General features: G+C 37.0%; 1 protein-coding gene across 1 annotated transcript in view; it reads right to left on the bottom strand.

Moving 5' to 3' along the window:
• The window catches only part of CRISPLD1 (cysteine rich secretory protein LCCL domain containing 1), a 39,625-nt gene extending 21,227 nt beyond the window's left edge, over nucleotides 1–18,398 (bottom strand). Inside the window, exon 1 of the mRNA XM_063079955.1 lies at nucleotides 18,141–18,398. Within this exon, the coding sequence (XP_062936025.1) occupies nucleotides 18,141–18,398 (258 nt within the window). The remainder of the gene's footprint in view (nucleotides 1–18,140) is intronic.
• Between the last annotated feature and the right edge of the window lie 1,067 nt (nucleotides 18,399–19,465).

The raw sequence follows: 19,465 nt of genomic DNA, 5'->3' as shown, positions 1-19,465 counted from the left end.
CGTAAGAAACAATAAATTTGGGTAAAATGCTGATTTTCTTTTGTGTCTAGAAATTTAGAGAAATAATCATCTCTCAAAAGCAAGCAGGTTTCCAGGTAGAGTTCCATGGAAAGCAGATTGTCCTTATGAGACAAATTCTTGTCTTCAATCCTGGAAATCAGATTCTTGCAGAGCACGTTCCTTTCGCATAGGTTTCGAACCTAGCAACCTCATATTCAAAGAGCAGCCAGGAACCACAAGAAGAACATTATTTATTTATTTAGGAACTATCTGTTCCTAGATGGCTCAAAAAAAAAAAAAAAAAAAAAAAACGCCTTGAAACCATTGTGATGGTTTTAAAATACCCTTCCCACAAAAGGTGGAGTCAAATCCCCTCTTCTCCCCTTCAAATTATGCTTGATAATGACTCACTTCTAATAATAGAATGAGGCAGTAAGACTTCCGAGGCTAGGTTAGGAAATACAGCTTCTGTTTTTTTGTTTTTGTTTTTTGTTTTTTTTGTCTCTCTCTCTCTCTCCTTTAAGACACACCTTGACAGACCTAAGCCAACAAATTACAAGTCCAGCTACTGGGAAGAGGCTGGAAAGACAAAACAAAGAGACCACACAGAGAAAGAGGAATGCAGGAGTTGCTCCGGTGGTTTGCATTTCCCCAGCCCAGGCAGGAGACCTTAATTTTGCAAACCTTCAGATGATGGCAGCTGAGATCATGATAAGCATGTAAGATCCCGAGCTAGGACCACCCCAGCTGAGCCCTTAGAAAGAGTCCTTAAGACTCAAGGTCAATTTACTCTTGTTTTACACACGAGTCTATAATCTTAGATGTCTATTCTTCTTATGAAATTGAAGATGCATCCCTTTTAGAGAGGATATATACAACTGGTTCCAAACTCATACATCTGTTATATTTCAAAATTTTGTTTATATTTCTGTTGTGTAGAAATTGGAATAAAACCTAAAACATATCATTCAAATGCTTTTAGCTAAGTTTTCTTATTTGTAAAATATATCAGCTGAAATAAAATGTAACTCAAACCACTTCAAGGACTAAAATTCAAAAGTTGAGTACATACTACAGATAAGCTGTTTTTAAGGTATGACAATTTTTTAATCCAATAAAAATAGGAAGAAAGCATATGAAATAAACTATAATATTGCTAAAATAATGGTATATATTATTTTAATGTAAGAACTGAAGCAGAGGGGAATGCAACTAAAACTTAGTTCTTTATCAATGTTTAATAAATATTAATTATTGACAATTTCAAAAGTAATTACCTATTTAAAGAATCTCATCAAGCGTAGATGTTAGGTCAAGTTCAATAATACAAATCGTGAATATCCTTTAAAAAAAAAATCATTGAAACTATAGCTGTCCTGGAAGAAACATTACCATGACATGACAAAAGTACGGTACGTATATTTTTATGCTACAACATAATATTTCAGGTTTTAAGACCGCCAATAATTCATAGGAATCCCATTTAAATGTAGGTTAGTCTCTACACATTCCTATTTAAATTCAGGCTTGTAAATGAAATCAAGATGGCCTAGAGAGCTGCTTTTTTCTCTCTGAACTATTCACCCAGCACTCATTTAAAGCCACACCACACTAAAATTACTACTTCGTTATAAAATGGGTATTTGAGGTGTGTAGAAATAAAATCAACTCTCTTTTCCTACTACATCTGTAAGTTGTTCATTCTTAGAATATAGCAAAATTTTCAATGAAGTTTTATTATTAAAACAAACATTTACAATACTACTGACACTTTGTCTCAATGATATTTTTAAGCCAGTTCAACATGGAGGCTTTCTCACTTCGAGTGTGAATATGTGTGTGTAAGAAGTTGTAAATCTTGACAAAGGACTTTCAAAAGTAAACTAGTAGTATACAGTAACTTTAGTACTAAAATACTGTGCTTGTAGAAATTGGAAATGATGTAGCTATCTAGACATATATGAAAATTTAATTGACTGTTATCCCTTGTGAAATACGAGTGAGCATATACAATTCACATTCCTACCACAATATCTGCTATCCTGCTCTACTCTAGTAAAATAGGCAGTCAATGACAGGTGGACATCATTCAAAAATGTAGTTTTTACAATTAATACAGCTAGCTTACCTGTCAGATGTATAACTGTACCTTAGGCCAAAATGGTCATTAGATATAACTTTTTCTTTCTCTTTGATATTGAAAATACATTTTTCTCTTAAAAAGGATTAAGTATTTTCAAATATATCTTCCTCACCATAGTAAATTTATAGCTCTTTCCACATTTACAAAATTTGAAAATTCATGTCCTGGGAATTGTTTACTCTTTATAACTTCAAAATCATTATTGTAGTACATTAAAAAGAGTTGGAGACCAATGTTAATAAGGCACTAAGAATTTGTCTGAAGATGAGTTGATCATTGAGGCAGGCTTTGAGAATGTTAATAAAAAACTGAAGGAGAAGGTGGACTATTTCTCAAGTAAAAATGAAACATTAATTTCACACAGAATATCTAATGTTAAAGAACTTTTCCATTGATCAGCATTTAGTCTTAGATTATATTAAAGGATATAGAGTAAAGTTCTGTGAGACTGTGTGATTGATGCAAATTTGTGTAATTAGACTCTTCACACACAAATTACCCTAAAGATCAGTGGTGAGGGTGGAAGTAATGGGCATCCATTCATCAGCAAAGTTATTGATAAGTACTTATTAGAGAAGGTATAATTAGTCTACCAAAGAGAATACCCCAGATGACACTGAAGTGGTTAAGCAGTTTATTTACAGAGTTCTTTAGATTCACCAGTGAAGAAAATAAATAAATTAGCAAATAGAGAAAATTTAATGGAAAACTGACTGGCATGGTCTGACCCCTTTAAATGCCACACAGATATAACTACTGACTGACTAGCTAGTTGAATTGATGTTGAACATTCCTAACACAAAGAAGTGATCAATATTTGAGGTGATGGATACACTAAGCACCCTGATGTGATCACTGCACACAGTATGAATGCACCCAAATATCATACTGTACTCCATAAATATATATAATTACCACAGGTCAATTAAGAAAAATAAAAAGAGAGGGTAAAAAGAAACAGAGTAGAACAGTGGTTACCAGAGGCAGGGAAAGGGAGGAGTGGCCAGGGAAATGCTGGTAGGTAGGTAAAAAGTTACAAAGCTACAGTTAGATAGGAAGAATAAGTTCTGATGCCCTAAGGTAACAACAGCCAATAATACTGTATTGCACATTTCAAGATAGACAGAAAAGAGGATCTTGAATGATACAACCACAAAGAAATGATAAATGTTTAGGTGATAGATATGTTAACTATTCTGATTAGATCAGACAATATATGCTTGTATTGAAACTACAAACTGTACCCCATAAATATGTACAATAAAAATAAATTAATTAAAATAAATGTTTTTTAAAAAGAATTTCTACTGATTAATCTCATCCCATCTCACCGTCAAGCCCCCACCCACCAAGTCTGGCCATAGCTTACCTACCTCACTTATATCCCACCCCTTCTCTACATGGGCCCTCTACAGTTGACTCTCTCAAACTTTAAAGTGCTTATAAATTACCAGGAGATCTTACTGAAATGTAGATTCTGATTCAGTGGGTCAGGAGAGAAATCCAACCTACCACATCTCTAACACCTGGTGCCAGGACTATACACCAAACAACTCTCTGAGTCGCAAGGTTCTAGCACCTGTCCATTCACATTTCCCAGCCATTGAGTCCCTCTGATACTTTCCCTGTCAGGGCCGTTCATTCTCTCCTCTCTTCCTTAGTTACATAAACATTATCCTTTCACCAAAGTCCTTTCACATTCTCTCTCCTCTTGGAAGTCATTCCAACTACAATACTGCGTTTATCTCACCCTTCTCTGAATCTCTTTACACATAATTTACCAGTTATTACATATTCTCCTGGCTCTGTCTCTGTTGCTTTGGGTCTTAATCCCTAAACCAGAATTTTAAATAAAAACTGTGCCATACTTTTTGTGTGTGTTTTCCATGGCACCTAATATAACACCTGGCTTATAACAATTCACCAACATGTACTCACTGAGTATTTCCTGTCTCATAGCTGGCCTAGGAATGGGTAATTAAGTTAAGTCAGAAATACAAGAACGTAAGTTTGGTGCCTCAAACATACATGGGTGATACAAATTCAGGAGGAGAGAATACATCATGCTCTTAAATGAAATGTTTGTTTTAAACTCCTGAAAAGATGAACTTGGATTGTTTTTGCAGATATCATCTTTTTACTGACTTTGTGATAAAACCAAGACTATGATGCTGAAATAGGAGGTACTCAGTCCCAAGGGATCAGATTTCAGGCCACTCCTTTAAGTCTCAAACCAATCCCCTAGGACTCTAGCTCTGCCCCTAAGTCCTGAGCTATGGTAGTCTATAGCACCTATTTTTGGCACCAGCAACTGGAGGCTGAGATGTAGGGGGGCAGCTCACTGACCAAGAATGCTCAGTAAAAAGTAGCTTATCCCTTGAATAACCTCCTACTGGAGGCACTAGAGAGCACCAAATATAACTGATACATATTTAGTGCATGTGATAGAATTTGACCAATAAGCATGCTCTAAAGGAAACCAACTGAGTATGTGCAAGACTGGTTTACAAAACTGGGAACCACCCACTTAGCTGAATATTCATTATATAGCATGAAGATGTATTAGATAGCAAAACTATAAAAGTGGAATCCTGGTTGAAGGTGCGGCTGTTGCTCACTCTCCTAGAGCCAACGAGCACTTTGCCTGAGGTGTGTATTTCTTTCTTTTTGTATCAAACTTGCCTTTGGCAGGCTACTGTTGACTCGAAAGCCTGCTGCTCACTCTAGAGTCAGCCTGCACTTTGTGACAGTGCATTTCATTTGCATTTGTATTAAGCTATTTTATTAAACTGGTGTGGGCCCTGCTCAGTCTCTGGAGCTAGGCTGCACTTACCCTGTGAAATCTGTATCTTTTATTTGTTATATTAAATTTGTTCTCACTTTCTACTGTGACTCTGCTCTTGAATTCTTTCCTATTGCAGAATCAAGAACTTGTTAAGAGGACAGAGTGGGTTGCGCCTGGCCATTGGGCCTCCCCAGATCCTCTCCTCTGGTATCAATGGCTTCATTATTTTTATAGTCATTTAAGAGGGAGTAGTTTAATCTTCAAGACTATGTTGTGGATGTTTGAGGGGACTTGAGTATTTAAGGAAATCTTTTAGTAATTGAAAGACACCATCTAATTTAATCAGTTCTGTAAGTCTTGATCTATGGATGCTGTCCATTTATAAAAATAAATACCTGTGTATAGTTGATTTATAGCCCAGTAAATTTCAGATAGATGTAGGATTGATTTAAAATCCAAACATAGAAAAATGCATGATAGGAAAGATGAATCTCATAATAAATCACTTACTCATGCATTAGTTTATTTTTTAAATTTAAATATCAAAATGACAGTAACTTAGATTATAAAAGTAAATAAAAAATGATTTATTGTACTTGCGAATAAATCTTCAAAAATAAAAAAGATGGATTGATAAATGAAAAACTTCTTTTGAACAAATTACTAAAAGAGAAAGTTTATAGACACAGAAACTGAAACCTCCAATTTAATACCAAAACTTTAACATTCAGTGCATGTATATATATGTTTAATGAAACTGTATATTACGAAGCTCATTGTTCATATACTGCTGTACCGAAATTTGTGTTTTCACTAATAATGACTGCTTCAAGAATAATAAAGTGATAAACTTCCAAACAGTCAGTGAAAGCTATGTAAACCAGTTTCCTGTTTTCTTTGATGGTTAGGAGGCTCAAAGCTAGATTAATAACCTTAATATTCTCAATCAGATTTTTAGGCATTCTTCAGGAATATGCTTTTAGCATTATCTTCCTCAAAATTTAAACAATCTCTAAGATGATAATTTTTTTTTAAAATATGGTTTTCAAAAGTCCTTATTGGAAAATCTGACAAAGAACCTTGTGCTATCTCCTCTTCATTTGTCCCACATAGCCATCTCAGCCCCCTGCTGCTCCCAACTCTGAATTATATCAGGCTGTCTTGCCCACTGGCTTCTGGGTGGATTTGGCCAATGGAAGATGCAGACAGGAAGTCAGAGAGTAGCAGGTGAATTTAAGTATATATTACCCCGAGTCCTCTCTGCCTCACCATGATGGTGATTATGTCCTCTCACACAGCTCCGCTTCCAGGGTCCAGCCCTCCCCAGGCTGTGACACTATTTCAACCTGGGACCCCAACATCCCTTGTGGCTTACCTTAACCTTGTCTACAACTCTGCATATAGACCTTGTTACTGAGGCATTTGTTTTCTGCTGATAAATAAGTAGCTGAGAATAAAAATCGCACAGAATTTTTACTAGCAAACTGCCTAACACATTACTTGACACATACTAGATCTTAATAAATGTGCCCTTCTTCCCCTCTTCCTCTAAGAATCTCCTTAATTTGCTGAGATTAATGTAGCCTTTTTATTCGCTTTGGAACACTGCTGGTATTCATGTGACTAAGGTACAAATTCAAATTCAATTTTCTGAATGACTGAAAAACAAGATAATCACTGCCACTTAAAGTTCCAAATGAAAGGTAAATAATCCTCTTAGAATGTGAATTTTCAGACAATATTAATTATAAGCCAAAGTTTAGAATAAGTTATTCCTACCTTTGCTTGGAATCTCTTGCCAATGACTAATTTAACACCTTTTTGGCATTAAATTTCCGAGATGACATTTCCACTGAAGCCTCCAACTACCCCTGAAATTTAGGTAGCACCTATATATATATATGAATATTTTAAAAGTGTTAATAAACCCAAAGTTTGGGAATAATTTACAATAACTGTTTCCCTTGAAAAAGTCAAACTAATATGGCCAAGTTACCTCAAATAAAATGTTTCTTTGTAAGCATGCTGAGAACAGAGAAATGAAAAATGAATAATGCTGTGCTGCTTAAGTCTGTCATAATTTATACTACAACAAGGTTCTTTTCACCATTTGAGAAAACGTGTCCTTAAATATCTCCAGAACACAGGTTTGGATCAGTTCACACAGATCATGACTCCCCTTTGAATCAACTGCACACACATTTCCTTATCAATAACTTACTGACCACCACATAATGACTATAACCTACTTCAAATACTATTTCAAAATATACCTCCACCTAAGAGACATGCCATGACCACTGCTTTAATCTGAATTTCTTTATGATTTATTTTACAGTTTTAAATATATTAATTTGTACTTCTTACCACATTGCAATTTACATCTTGAAAACAGTTCTCCAGCAAGAGCCTCAACATTCTGATCATTGTACCTCATGGAAGATCTATCCCTCTCTTCAGAGAGGTTCTGGCCATCCCCACCCCATAAGACAGAGCTGTCAGTAACCCAACGTAATTCTTAAAGTCACTGAAATCCAGTAACTATTTAACCATGTGTCATGATTACTAAAGAATGATTTTGCCCTAACCAAAAAGCCACTGTACTTAAAAATATAAACTTAAGTGAAATGTAAACATAATACTTATCTGAAAATAATGCTTTTGCCATTTTCTAATAGCACTATCTCGTCAAAACAGAATTAATCAAATCTGTTTTCACTCTGACCACTTTCAATCACTGCTGAAAATCTAGTCATCTTTTCATTCATTCCATTTTTTCCCTCCAATTAGCACAAACTGAGCTTAGAGCATGTGTCAGCTGCTCAGCTGGGGAATGCAAAGATTACTACAGCACACTCCTTTCCCACAAAAGAATGTAAGACTAGAGAAAGATAAAAGAACATAAACAGTAGGGGCACGTGAAAGAGATAATGGAAGCCAAGGAACTGGGGTGGGGGCAGCACCTGGCTCTGCATGGGAGGGTTTCAGACAAAAGCACATTATGTTTCAGGTGAGTCTTGAAGGAAGAGTAGAAATTCATTAGAGAGAAAACAAAAAGGGCATAAGGCATTCTGACGTCTGCAGAGCCCAGTGCACCTGGCAAGATTCAGTCAGCATCAAAAAAATCCAAGGCAGATGGAAGAAAAGCATGGGTGTGTGTGTGAAACAGCACTGCTTTCTGTCTGTTCAGGTTGTACTTGCTTTGTTCACAGCACTCTTGATCTAACAGATTTCTTGGCCTTTCCTTTCTAGACCAAAGTTTCGATGCTCTTCTTCCATTCCAGTCGAGAGCTACCCCTCCCCGAACACTTCTGTCATTTCAGTTTCCCTTCTCTGGACAACATCTGATCTCAGTCACTCATTCAGTATTTCACATATGGATTTGCTGTGTCTTCAGCACTATAAAGTACAGTTTTATGTCACCTGCTTCTGTACCATAGTCTCGGCCTTGCCTGTCAGAATAAATAAACTGACTTTGAAGTTATATTTTCTCCCTCCTATGTCAAGTGCTTTTTCAACTTGGTAATTCCTATCAACCTATAAACTTTTTCTCTAAAAAAACAAAAACAGGGATGACTGGTTTGCTCAGTTGGTTAGAGCGTGGTCCAGGATTCGAGTACCAGACAACTGCCAAAAAAAAAATAAATGAAAAATAAAAAAATAAAATGCTTTCTCACATTCCTCTGTAGCTGATTATCCCATTTCTCTGATTCCTTCACAGCAATGTTATCTTGAGGCGTTAAAGGTATTTCTCCATGCGCCCCCCCGTCCCCCAGCCGCCTTCTCTTCTGACCTCTTTAATAAGACTTCTGGTCATGCCCCACCATTGAAATTACTCTTCTAAAGGTCTCCAACGAATCTGTATTGACAAAGCCACTGTTGAGTTTTCTTCCTCATCTCACGCAGCTTCTCACAAGTTTTGGAAAAAAATGACTTCACCCTTGTTGAACACTCTTCTGCAGGCTTCTGGACACCAATCTATCCCATCTTTTCCACCAACCTTGCTGACTACTTCTCAGCTTCTTTGCCAGCTTCTCCTTTCTGCTCAATCTCCACAGAGTGCCGTGCCCAGGGCTCAACTGAAGGCATCCAACCCTTGTCCACAAAAATCTTTTTCTTGGATGAAGTGATACAGACCATTCAGTTCTGCTGGCTCCTAATCATATCCACATGATTTCCACATTTTCATCTTGAGTCCCACGTCTCCAATTGACCATGCAAGGCAACTGAGGATGGCACAGCCTCACACTCTCAGCCAAAAATAAACCCCTCCCGACTTCATCCTCACCTTCTCCTGTTGGTTTCTCCTCCTGTCTCAGCAAATGCATCAACTACCCATCAAGGGACTGGAAAAAGCTAACATCACAGATTCCTCCTTAACCTATAACCTTTGCATTAAAGCTATCAGCAAAACCAGTCAGCAATACCATCAAAACATACTCTGAAACTACCCACCTCTCTCCATTTAACACTATCACCCTGGTCCAAGTCACCATCACCTCTCACTCAGAATATAATAGTTCCCTAACTGTCTCTCTGCTTCCAGCCATGGCCTCCTTTAGACCATTCTCTATAGGTAGTCAGAGTAATTTTATGAAACTGAAAAAAGAAGTAAAACCAGGTCAGTCCCTTGCAAGAAACTGCCCAATGGCTTTTCATCTCGCTCAGACTAAAATCCAAACTTCTCTTCATCTATAAGGCCCCAAAAGATTCTGACCTGTGCTTATATGTCTACTTTATTTTCTATGACTTCCCCCATTACTGAATAAAATTCAGTCACACTAGCCTTCTCTGTGAAAATCCAACTTTGTTCCTGACTTAAAGACGTTGTGCCTGGTATCCTTTCCCCCTAGAATGACAGGTCTCTGTATCTGTTTAGCTGACTCCGCTGTAATTCAGCACTCAGCTCAAAAGCCACCAACACAGTGAAGCCATCCCCAACTGCCAATCATTCTCTAAAGGCAACAAATATTCAGAAAAATAAGGACAGGGTTACTTAGCATACTGACTGTAATACTTTCTCCAATTCATTACCACTTGAATTTTCACATTTTCCTTCCTATAAACTAGATATTTTATATATATGAGAGGTGCCTCAAAAAGTTCATGGAAAGATTCGTATTATCTTTCAATTCTATTTTTTCATGAACTTTTTGAAGTACCCTCATATATATATTTTTTTTCCATACTATATACATAAATAATGACGTATTACCATTTTTATAAAGACTTGTCTTTAATTAAGTTATTAAAATCATTAAAAATGAGAACTTAAATTTTAAGTCGTACGTAATTATTTGGTTGTATAAATTCCCATAAGGAATATGTGAGAGAATACAGTCTGAACAGCAGCAAAGAGAGAATGTTTCTGAACTAAACATCACACTTAACTGTGGTTATATGTGATTAAAAGTGAATATTTTCAGTTTTTAATGAAGGCATTCAGTGAAGACATTCAGCAAAGAAAGAAAAAATACAAAGAAATTACATTTTCTTATTGACCATCATAAAGTTTGAAATATGTTCCCTAAGTACATTATCTCTTCTAAAACTAAGTTGAAAACTTTTGGTTAAAAAAGAGTTAAGACTGTGGACACCTGGCCTATAGGAGACGCTGCATACTTGATGCACAGGTAATGAATAATCTGCTAGTTTCTCCCATCCCACTCTTCCCTGAATCAGTCCCGGGCCATTGTAACTGCTTTAGCAGATCTTCAGGGCCATACATATTGTTAGGTATATTATAAAACTGTCATATCCACACTTTACTTGAGCTTTATCAGCATCATCTGATGGAGTTGACCATCCTTTCTGCCTTCCTTCACTTGGCTTCCAGGCCATCACGCCCCCCTGGTTTTCCACCTAATTCTTAATTCCCCTCAGTGTTCCTCCTCACACTCCCCCCACACCTACACTTCAGAGTGTGTCAGGGGCTCACTTCTTGAAACTCTCTATCTATACTCATTCCCCTGACAATCTAACCTCTCCTTATAACTTTAAATACCATCAAAATGCTGATGAATCTTAACTTCATGTTGGAGATTGGACCACATATATCTCATCGCGCTATGTCTAATTGCATACTTGACAAATTCACTTGGATATCTAAACTAAATCTCAAGTTTAGTATGTCCAAAATTTAGTTCTGACTTTCTGTACCAAAAGCTGGTCTATCCACATTCTTCCCCATCTTAGAAAATGGCAGCTCCAATGTTCCGTTTTTTCAGGCAAAAACTGTACAGCCATACTCCGTATCCAAAATCTGTCCATGCTACCTCAAAAATGAAATAAAATCCCAATGATATACCCCAGGAAAGTGCAATTGGTGATTACTGAACAGAACTGGACCACTGTCTTGTTCTGCTTCTCATGCTAAAGTTCTTACCTTCTGTTGCAGGGAGAGAAGGAAGAAATTGGGTTATGGGAGGGGAGGGCAGACCAGGTAGGAAAAGAGCAGGCATCTTTATCCTGGGAAATGAGGAGGCAGAAGTTGGGTTCCACCTCCTCTATCTCTCGGGGTTGTGTTAGGAAAATGAGTAACAAGTAACCTGCAATTTCTGGAATCTCTGCAGCCATTCCGGAAGTCCCTACAAGGTGACACGATCCACAATCTTTTCCATTCATATTTAAACCAGATTAGAAATTGCCATCAGTTTTCAAAAACTGCAGTCAAGGCTTGGATGGATTTAGATCCTGTACCAGATACAGGAAATCCCAGCCTACTGGTTGCCTGGAGAGCCAAGTCAATTTCATTCGCCTTATAATAAGGCCTCATTGACTTTCAAGATTAATGTTACGGTTACAAAGAAGATTATATTCATACTCCTGCCACTTGTCACCACCTTCACAGCGACCACCCTACTCCTAGCCACCATCTACTCCTGGACGGATTACTGTAGCTGCCTAGTCTCCCTGCTCACAGCCGTGCCCCTCCTCCCACTGCCTAAAGTCAACAAAACCAGAAGGATCCTGAGTAAGGGTGAGTAAAATCATGCTACTCCTCTGTTCAAATGCCTCAAACAGCTTCTTACCACTCAAATTAAAAGTTGCGGTCTTTACATCTGTCCTCCCCAATTAAATCTCCAGCCTCATGTCCTACAACACTTCCATGCTCACATTGTCAGCCACCTGGAGATTTAAGGCCTTCACACTTATTCCATGCAAGGAAGAATGTGTGTTGTGTTCACTGCTAGGCCCTAGATAGTGCCTAGCACGTCGTAAACTCCCAATATATGCTGAAGGAAAAAATGTATAACAGTACACTTCTGGCTTTGGATTCTCCCATTGAAACTACTTTTCTTCTCTTGACTTTCTAAATCCCTAGATATGTTGCTGACATTTAAAGGGGATTCTTTTGTCTCCTAGAACTCCAGGGTAATTATTAAGTTCAACAGAACTGGGTTATAATGTCACTTTTCTTCCTACAGGTATTGCCATCTGTGATTCAAAAAGAAAAATACATTGAAGTGTCAATGTCTTTAAAAATCCTATTCAAATTAAAGTTCTGTAAACATAAAATTGTGTAGACAAAGATACTTAAAACAAAACATAACTTTACTGTATCTAAACAATACTATTAAAAATCAATAAGCTATTTTAAATTTAGAATAAAGAAATTTTAGGAACTTTAAATAATGATGATATTCTTTGAACCAAGAGATTTTATGCACCTTTAAGTGCATGTAGATACTGCACATGAATAAAAGATAAAAATATTTAATTTTTGAAAATTATCAAGCACCAGTATAGAAAGAGAAAACTACTCTTTTTAGGAATCAAGAGCTACAATAAAATCTTGATTGCAATGAATTCCTGACACTGTTAGCATGATTAAGAAATGTGTAAACACTGAGTTATGGGTAAACAAGTTACGAGGCCATCATTTCTTTATCTGTATTTATTCTAGATATATGTTGCTGATGGCAAATAATGTCAGAAAATATGGGTTTATGAAAGTAAACAGAGCAACTCACAAGCTAAAGATCCCAGAGTAGCATCACCCCCTTCAACAAACTAGGCTGTCCCATGTCCAGTTTCTAGAATTATCTGCTGAACCGAAGCACAGAAGTTAAAGAAAAACAAAACAAAACAAAAAACAGATTTCCAATTTTAAGCATGGCCAAGAACGTAAATGGCGAACTGGAACCAAGCCATTGGTTTGCAGCCATCAATGCGCACTACAGACTGGAAGTACCATCAGTTGTTTGGCTCATAGCCTCTGACTACCTAGCAAAGGAGAGGTCATCAGATGTATTTTCTTCTACATTTGGAAAATGCTGTGCCCAGGGTCTGCCCATATCCTCACCCCTGTGTGAGGTGACAGTAAGCATGCATAGCCACCAAGCCTCCCAGCAGAGTGTCTGCCCACAGTTCTCAAAAAGACATGGAAACAGCAGTAATGGTGGGAAATGGTTTATATAATTGGGTCACATGTCCTCTTTAGGTAGGTCAAGTGCCCTGGCTGCTAAAGTCTATCTAGACTTAGGTACACTTTGTATAATAGTAAACTATTTTAGATTTAAGTCAATCCATCATGTTTTAGTGGTTCTGTGTCAAAAATCTGTAACAAGTGGTAAATACTCATTAATTCATTTTATTTTTTAAATTCCAGAATATTTTAACACCTTTACTATTACCTCACTCGCTCTATACTGCAGAACAATCCTTAATATTCCCATAAATACTTGAAAAAATAGAAAAAAAATATCTTGAATTATTAAAGCATTTATGCCTTCCTCTGAAGTGTCAATATCCCTGGTATTGGTGATATCTTACCTTCCAGAACTTTTATTATTTCAATTCCTCTTTCTTACCTGTCCTACATATTGTCTCATATGTAATCTTACCTATTCTTCCATTCACCCCTTCATTCAACACATATTTATCAAGCATTCACAATATTCAATCAATGAACATTTACTTAGTACCTCTTCTATGCACCAGGCACTGGGATATAAAGATAAATAAGGTATGATCTAACCTTCTAGGAATTCAAAGTCTTAGAAAGGAAAACAGACATGTAAATATTTCATTGCAACAGAACTTTAATACTACAAATAGGCTGCAATTAAGTACTTGAGGAGTGGGCAGAGGAACAGGTACACCAGAGAAAGCCTTATAGGAAAGACATTTATTTGAGTTTAGTCTTGTGGGATACATTAAGAGTTTGTTAGGAGGAGACAGGAAGCACAGGCATTCCAGGCACAGAGGACACTGAATGAGCAAAGAGGCACAGAAGCGTGAGGACACATGGCCATCACAAGAACGGCGATAAGTTGACTGTGAACACAGGTTCAGATACACACAAGGGAGGTGGGGGCTATGGGGAAGATCAGACTACACATGCCTCCCTTTATAAGCTAATCATGGTGGGCTTTAACTTGTGAGCAGCCAAGAGCCAACAGAACTTTTGTGTAGCTGAGAAACCAGCACAATTTGTTTGAAAGAAATGTCAGTTTTAGTAACAGTGGGGACAGTGGACTAAATTAGAAATAAAGTAGGAACAGATCAGTATAGTCTGCTGGGTGGGAAGCGGTGGTACCCATGTAGCTGTGAGATAATGAGCAAAGGCAAGGATAAAACAGAAAAGGCAGATTCAAAAGACATTTCTGAGACAGAATCTACAGAATTTGGCAAGTAATTGTGTCCTAGCATACTTCAGAAAATTCTTGGAAAAACATAATTGAATAATATGAATGCTTCCATGAACTTTTTGAAGACTGATTGTATTTATGTTTGTGTGCATTTGTTCTGTGGACATGGGTGGCAGGAGCTGAGGATATGTCCTATTTCCCATTTTTTGCTTGTTGGCTAATTGGTTGGTTTCTTAGAGAAGACTGAGCATGCTGATGATATTCACTAAGAAAAAACCCAGGAAGGAAAGCAGGTTGGCGGGTGAGGGTGGAGGGAAAGGATAAGACATTGAGTTCTCTTTTTAAGACATCTTCAGCGTGAAGTAACGTGCAGTGATACACATGGAGATGACGAACGGCCAGTGGGAAACATGAAAATGAAGCTCAAGGACAGGGCTGTCGGATGGAGACATAGAATATGGAGCCACAAATAGATGACGACATAGGAAGGAAGGAGGACAAAAGTAAAAACCTGAGAAACAAACTTTCAAGAGATGAGCAGGAACAAGAATATGGTGATAAAAGATCTAAGTGATGGGGTCTTAAAACTCATGGCAGGAATGGCTTGAAGAAAGCAAATATGCTGAACAATATCAAATGTTTTATCTCATTACAACCTGTGGAGTTTATATTCTTCTACCCATTTTACCAGTGAGAAAAACAATGCCCAGAATAGTTGCTGACTATCGGAGTTCACATACCAGGAAGCAGGAGAGATGAAATGTGAACCTGCTATCTAGGTCCAAAGCCAATACTATTTTTGTTCTAAAATCCACTGCCTCTTCATGGTATCTCCACTGTCTCTTTACTGCTATCCACTGTAGCTTCATCTGATGTCCTAAAAGCTCCAGTTTCTCAATTTACCCTAAATTAAAGGTAGGTATGCTCCCTCCTCAGGATTACTGGTTTCCACACCAATAACTCATTTCTCTCCTTCCTCATTCTGCCATAGGTCTGTGCTTTATTAACCTAGTCTGATTCTTACCTACAACCAGCCTGCCAATTCCCGCCACTTCCTCTGATTGACGTATGCCCTCCACTGTTTCCTACAATTCGTGGTCCTGACCACCTTCAAGAAACAACATTTATTGAACTCATCTTCCCCGCTGCTGAACTCTCACAATTAGTAATATTATATTATTCTGTGCTCCCTTGGTATTATTCGTAGGCATGAATAAAGAGTTTTGTTTTCTTGCTTAATAGAAAAATTTCAAATATGTCTATTCTTTCCTCTAAATAAACCTAAAAGCTCTTCAAGGGAAGATATGGCTTTCAGGACTCAATTTTTAACACTACATGTTAAATGAGGATAAGAATTATCGTAGGGATGTAATGTTAATAAGTGTGGATGTTGCTTGGCTTACATAGGTTCAAGGACAAAAAGTAGACTAAGCACCAAGTGCAAGTAGGGTAACTGGCAATTCAAACAATAAATGTGAAATGACATATAGGGTACAAGTAGCCAAAGGGATGCCATTCATAGGACACTGCAGATTTTACAGAAAACAGCTCATTGGCCAGTTTTTAATTTTGTTTTCTCAGAATAAATACATTTTAAACAACTATGTGAATAAACTGTACTTTTACAAGATTGATCAATGCCTATACTTTTATTATTATAAAATACATAAATTAAAAGTATGTCAAATAAAATAGTATTGATCTTGTAGACTTCTCCTCAAGTGTATATTCTAGAAAATGTGTTCTAGTATTACAGTTGGGCAATGAAGTCCTCTGCATCCTAGTTAATGGCCAAGACACAGTTCCAGTGCTAACAGTATCTAAGGGCAACACAACATAAACCCTGGCTGGTTTCTAAATCTACATTTCAAGGATAGAATGAAACCAGTGAAACTAAAAAGAAACTCACATAAACATCTCTTACCAGCCATCATATAATAGGCAGTTATTTCTTTTGGAAATCAGACATGAAAACGAATCACAGAACTTTTCTTTCATGATTTCCATACTACTTAAAACACACACAAATATTCTGAGATTTCTATTTGTGGTTTTGAATTCCCAAGTTCTTCCTTATTTTAAATAAAAATGAACTGAATACCTATCCCCACGAAATAAGAACAGAGTGGCCTAGTTGAAAAGACTCCATAATTGGCTCTTTCTGTTTGAAGGTTCACAGATAAAGTCATAGAATTTCTCACTTTGGACAAACACTCGAAAATACACAAGAGGCAGAAATGTAAGACGTTACAGATGTCATATCCTGAACAGAATCTTGAGAAGATGTAGTATGAGGAGACAGAAAATTAGTTCTGTATATCTTAGTAACATTAACTGAGACCTTGCAATACACCTGATAATGAGCTAATCTCATTTACTCCTCACAACAACCCTTTGAGGCATGTACATATGACAGACACAAGGAAACTTAGTAGAAACTACTGTGCCAAAGTCACATAACTGTGGATGTCAGTGCCAGAATTTAACGCCAGACAGTGTGATTCCTGGACCCCAATTCTTCATCTGATGAGTTCTCTTGAGGGCTACCTACTTTCTCCAGGGTAAATATTTTTTCCAGTAAAAGTTAAAATAGTATAATGCCATATTCTGTAATGGGAAATGGGAACTTAGAACTTCCATATTTCAGAAAAGTTACCTAAATGGAGAATATTCATCAAAACTAATATAAATGCAGGGGAAAAAAAACAAACAAACTAGAATGCATTAAAATTAACTGTACCCTGCAATGTACCTAAGGGAGAAATTTCATATCCAATGCTCATTAAATAAGCTTTGCTATCACCAGTGACTATTTATTATCAAGTTTTGCTAATGCATCCCTAATCCACATAAGTAATATAATAGATTTCTGAAAAGTTGTCTAAATATTTAGGGTATGAAGTAGCATACTAATGAGTTATAAGCTAATAGTCTTGAAGTAATTTTGTTTCCTAAACTTGCTAATTTACTCTGAGTAAATATAAAGTTATTAACATAAACCTAAACCTATATATATAAATATATTGTATATTTTTATTTAATCCTTTGGCCATGCTTATTTTCATACTTCAAAGTTCACAAATAAAAAATTCAGGAAAAAAAAAAAAAAGACCATTACCAAAGCACTCTTCAACATAAAGCAACCATAGAATTCTATCCTTTACAATATCATTTACATATGTCTAAGAAACAAAGGCCCATTGGAAACTGTGTATATATCAGCAATCTAGAAAGCTTCTTCAAATTATTATTCTATGAATTTTTCAGGTTCACCATTCATAGGAAGAGTCTATCAGGAATTAGGAAGCAATTATTCAACTAAGTTACTTAAAAGCAAATACACCAGCTGTTCAGCATTTTCAGTATAGTAACCTTCCTGGTAAGAATAGAATTTAGAGCATTTAGTACATATTTAATTCTACTCTGAAATTCAAAGAGCTTTTATAAACAAGAGGAACACTAATAAAGGGATATGCAGAGGAAGGCACCCTTAAAATCTTTTTTTTTTTATTTCACACAGGACAAAAGACTAAAGAATAGCAGGAGGAAATTGAACCATGGTGGCTAAAAGCATCAATAAACATTTCTTTTATACATACCACTTGAAAAATTTCCTTACCATATATTCCATATTAGAAGCAGTTGGGTACACCTGACTTCGTAACTTATTATGAAGGTCCAAGATACTCTGCATGTCATTGTCTGTGATGGCCCTTTTCCCTCTTTGTTTGGCCGTCCACCACTCACCATCCTCATCCACGTACTTTTCCAAAAGTTTCTCCAATAAAGTGGCATTAGGAACCACCATGGCTGGAATTGCTCTAGCCATAAATAGCACTGTGGTTACTCTGAGCCACTCTTGCGCAGTACACTTCATAATGAATGACCTCAGGATTTCCCCGGGAAAATCTCCAAGTCAGGCTCTTCCACTCCTTTTGGCTATAACGACATGTCATGTGATTAAGATGAAAATACTAGCAGGTACTAATTTTCTAATAACAAAAACAAAACAAGAGTTACAAAGGCAGTGTGCCAGTTTGATCCGTCTATGCAATGCCAGCAAATGGACATCCACTTTTTGAAATAACTTATTTCCAATCCATTTTTTCTTCCAGAGTATTTTTTACAATGCATTGTTTCCATAAAATAGATAACTAACTATATTTTCCAAGATAATATCCATGAAGTCAAAAATTAATGGCAAAAGTAGCCCAGAAAAGTCAAAGTTTGAAAATAATGTCTGAAGTACAAGTCTTTAAACGATTATATACGAGGGTACTTCAAAAAGTTCGTGGAAAAATAGAATTAAAAACTGACACAAATCTTTCCATAAACGTGTGAAGTACCCTCGTGTTACATGTAGCCTGCAAAGGGCATTATCTGTCTAGAATGTTCTATTTCCCTCTAGATGTCCATGTTTCTCTACAGAGAGTTTTAAGGTAGTATTTTTTTATTTGAGGTACTGTTTTATTCCAGTGTCCCATCTCTGGTTCACAGACATTCATAATGTCCACAACATTCTGAAATTGAGAGTGAATGTTTTAAAGAATTATAAAATGCATGCATCCGTGTGTACATCTAGGGATCCCAGTGAACTACTGCGAATGAATGGTTCTGGTCACTGAGGGGAGTCTCCTGTTACCCAGGCGAGGGTCAGAACTTAATCATTATTTCCTGGAAAGTCTGCTCCTAACCTCTGGCCCGCACCCGAGAAAGCCAGCAGCTAGCTCCCCGACAACCTGAAAGCTTTTTCTCCCATCCACCGCAGGCGCACACTCTCCACTCAACCCAAATGGAAAGCGCGCGGCAGAGGAGGTGAAACCTACAAAGTCACTTACAAGAACAAGGTCCCGCTCATCTCCACCATGGCTGCTTTCCGAGCAGCCCACCTCCCCCAGGCCTCACCAAGCTACCAGTTGGCTTTTTTTTTTTTTTTTGAAGCAG

The sequence above is a fragment of the Cynocephalus volans genome, chromosome 15 (assembly GCF_027409185.1).
Source record: "Cynocephalus volans isolate mCynVol1 chromosome 15, mCynVol1.pri, whole genome shotgun sequence".
Taxonomy (NCBI): domain Eukaryota; kingdom Metazoa; phylum Chordata; class Mammalia; order Dermoptera; family Cynocephalidae; genus Cynocephalus; species Cynocephalus volans.
This window is presented reverse-complemented; position numbering and strand designations above follow the sequence as displayed.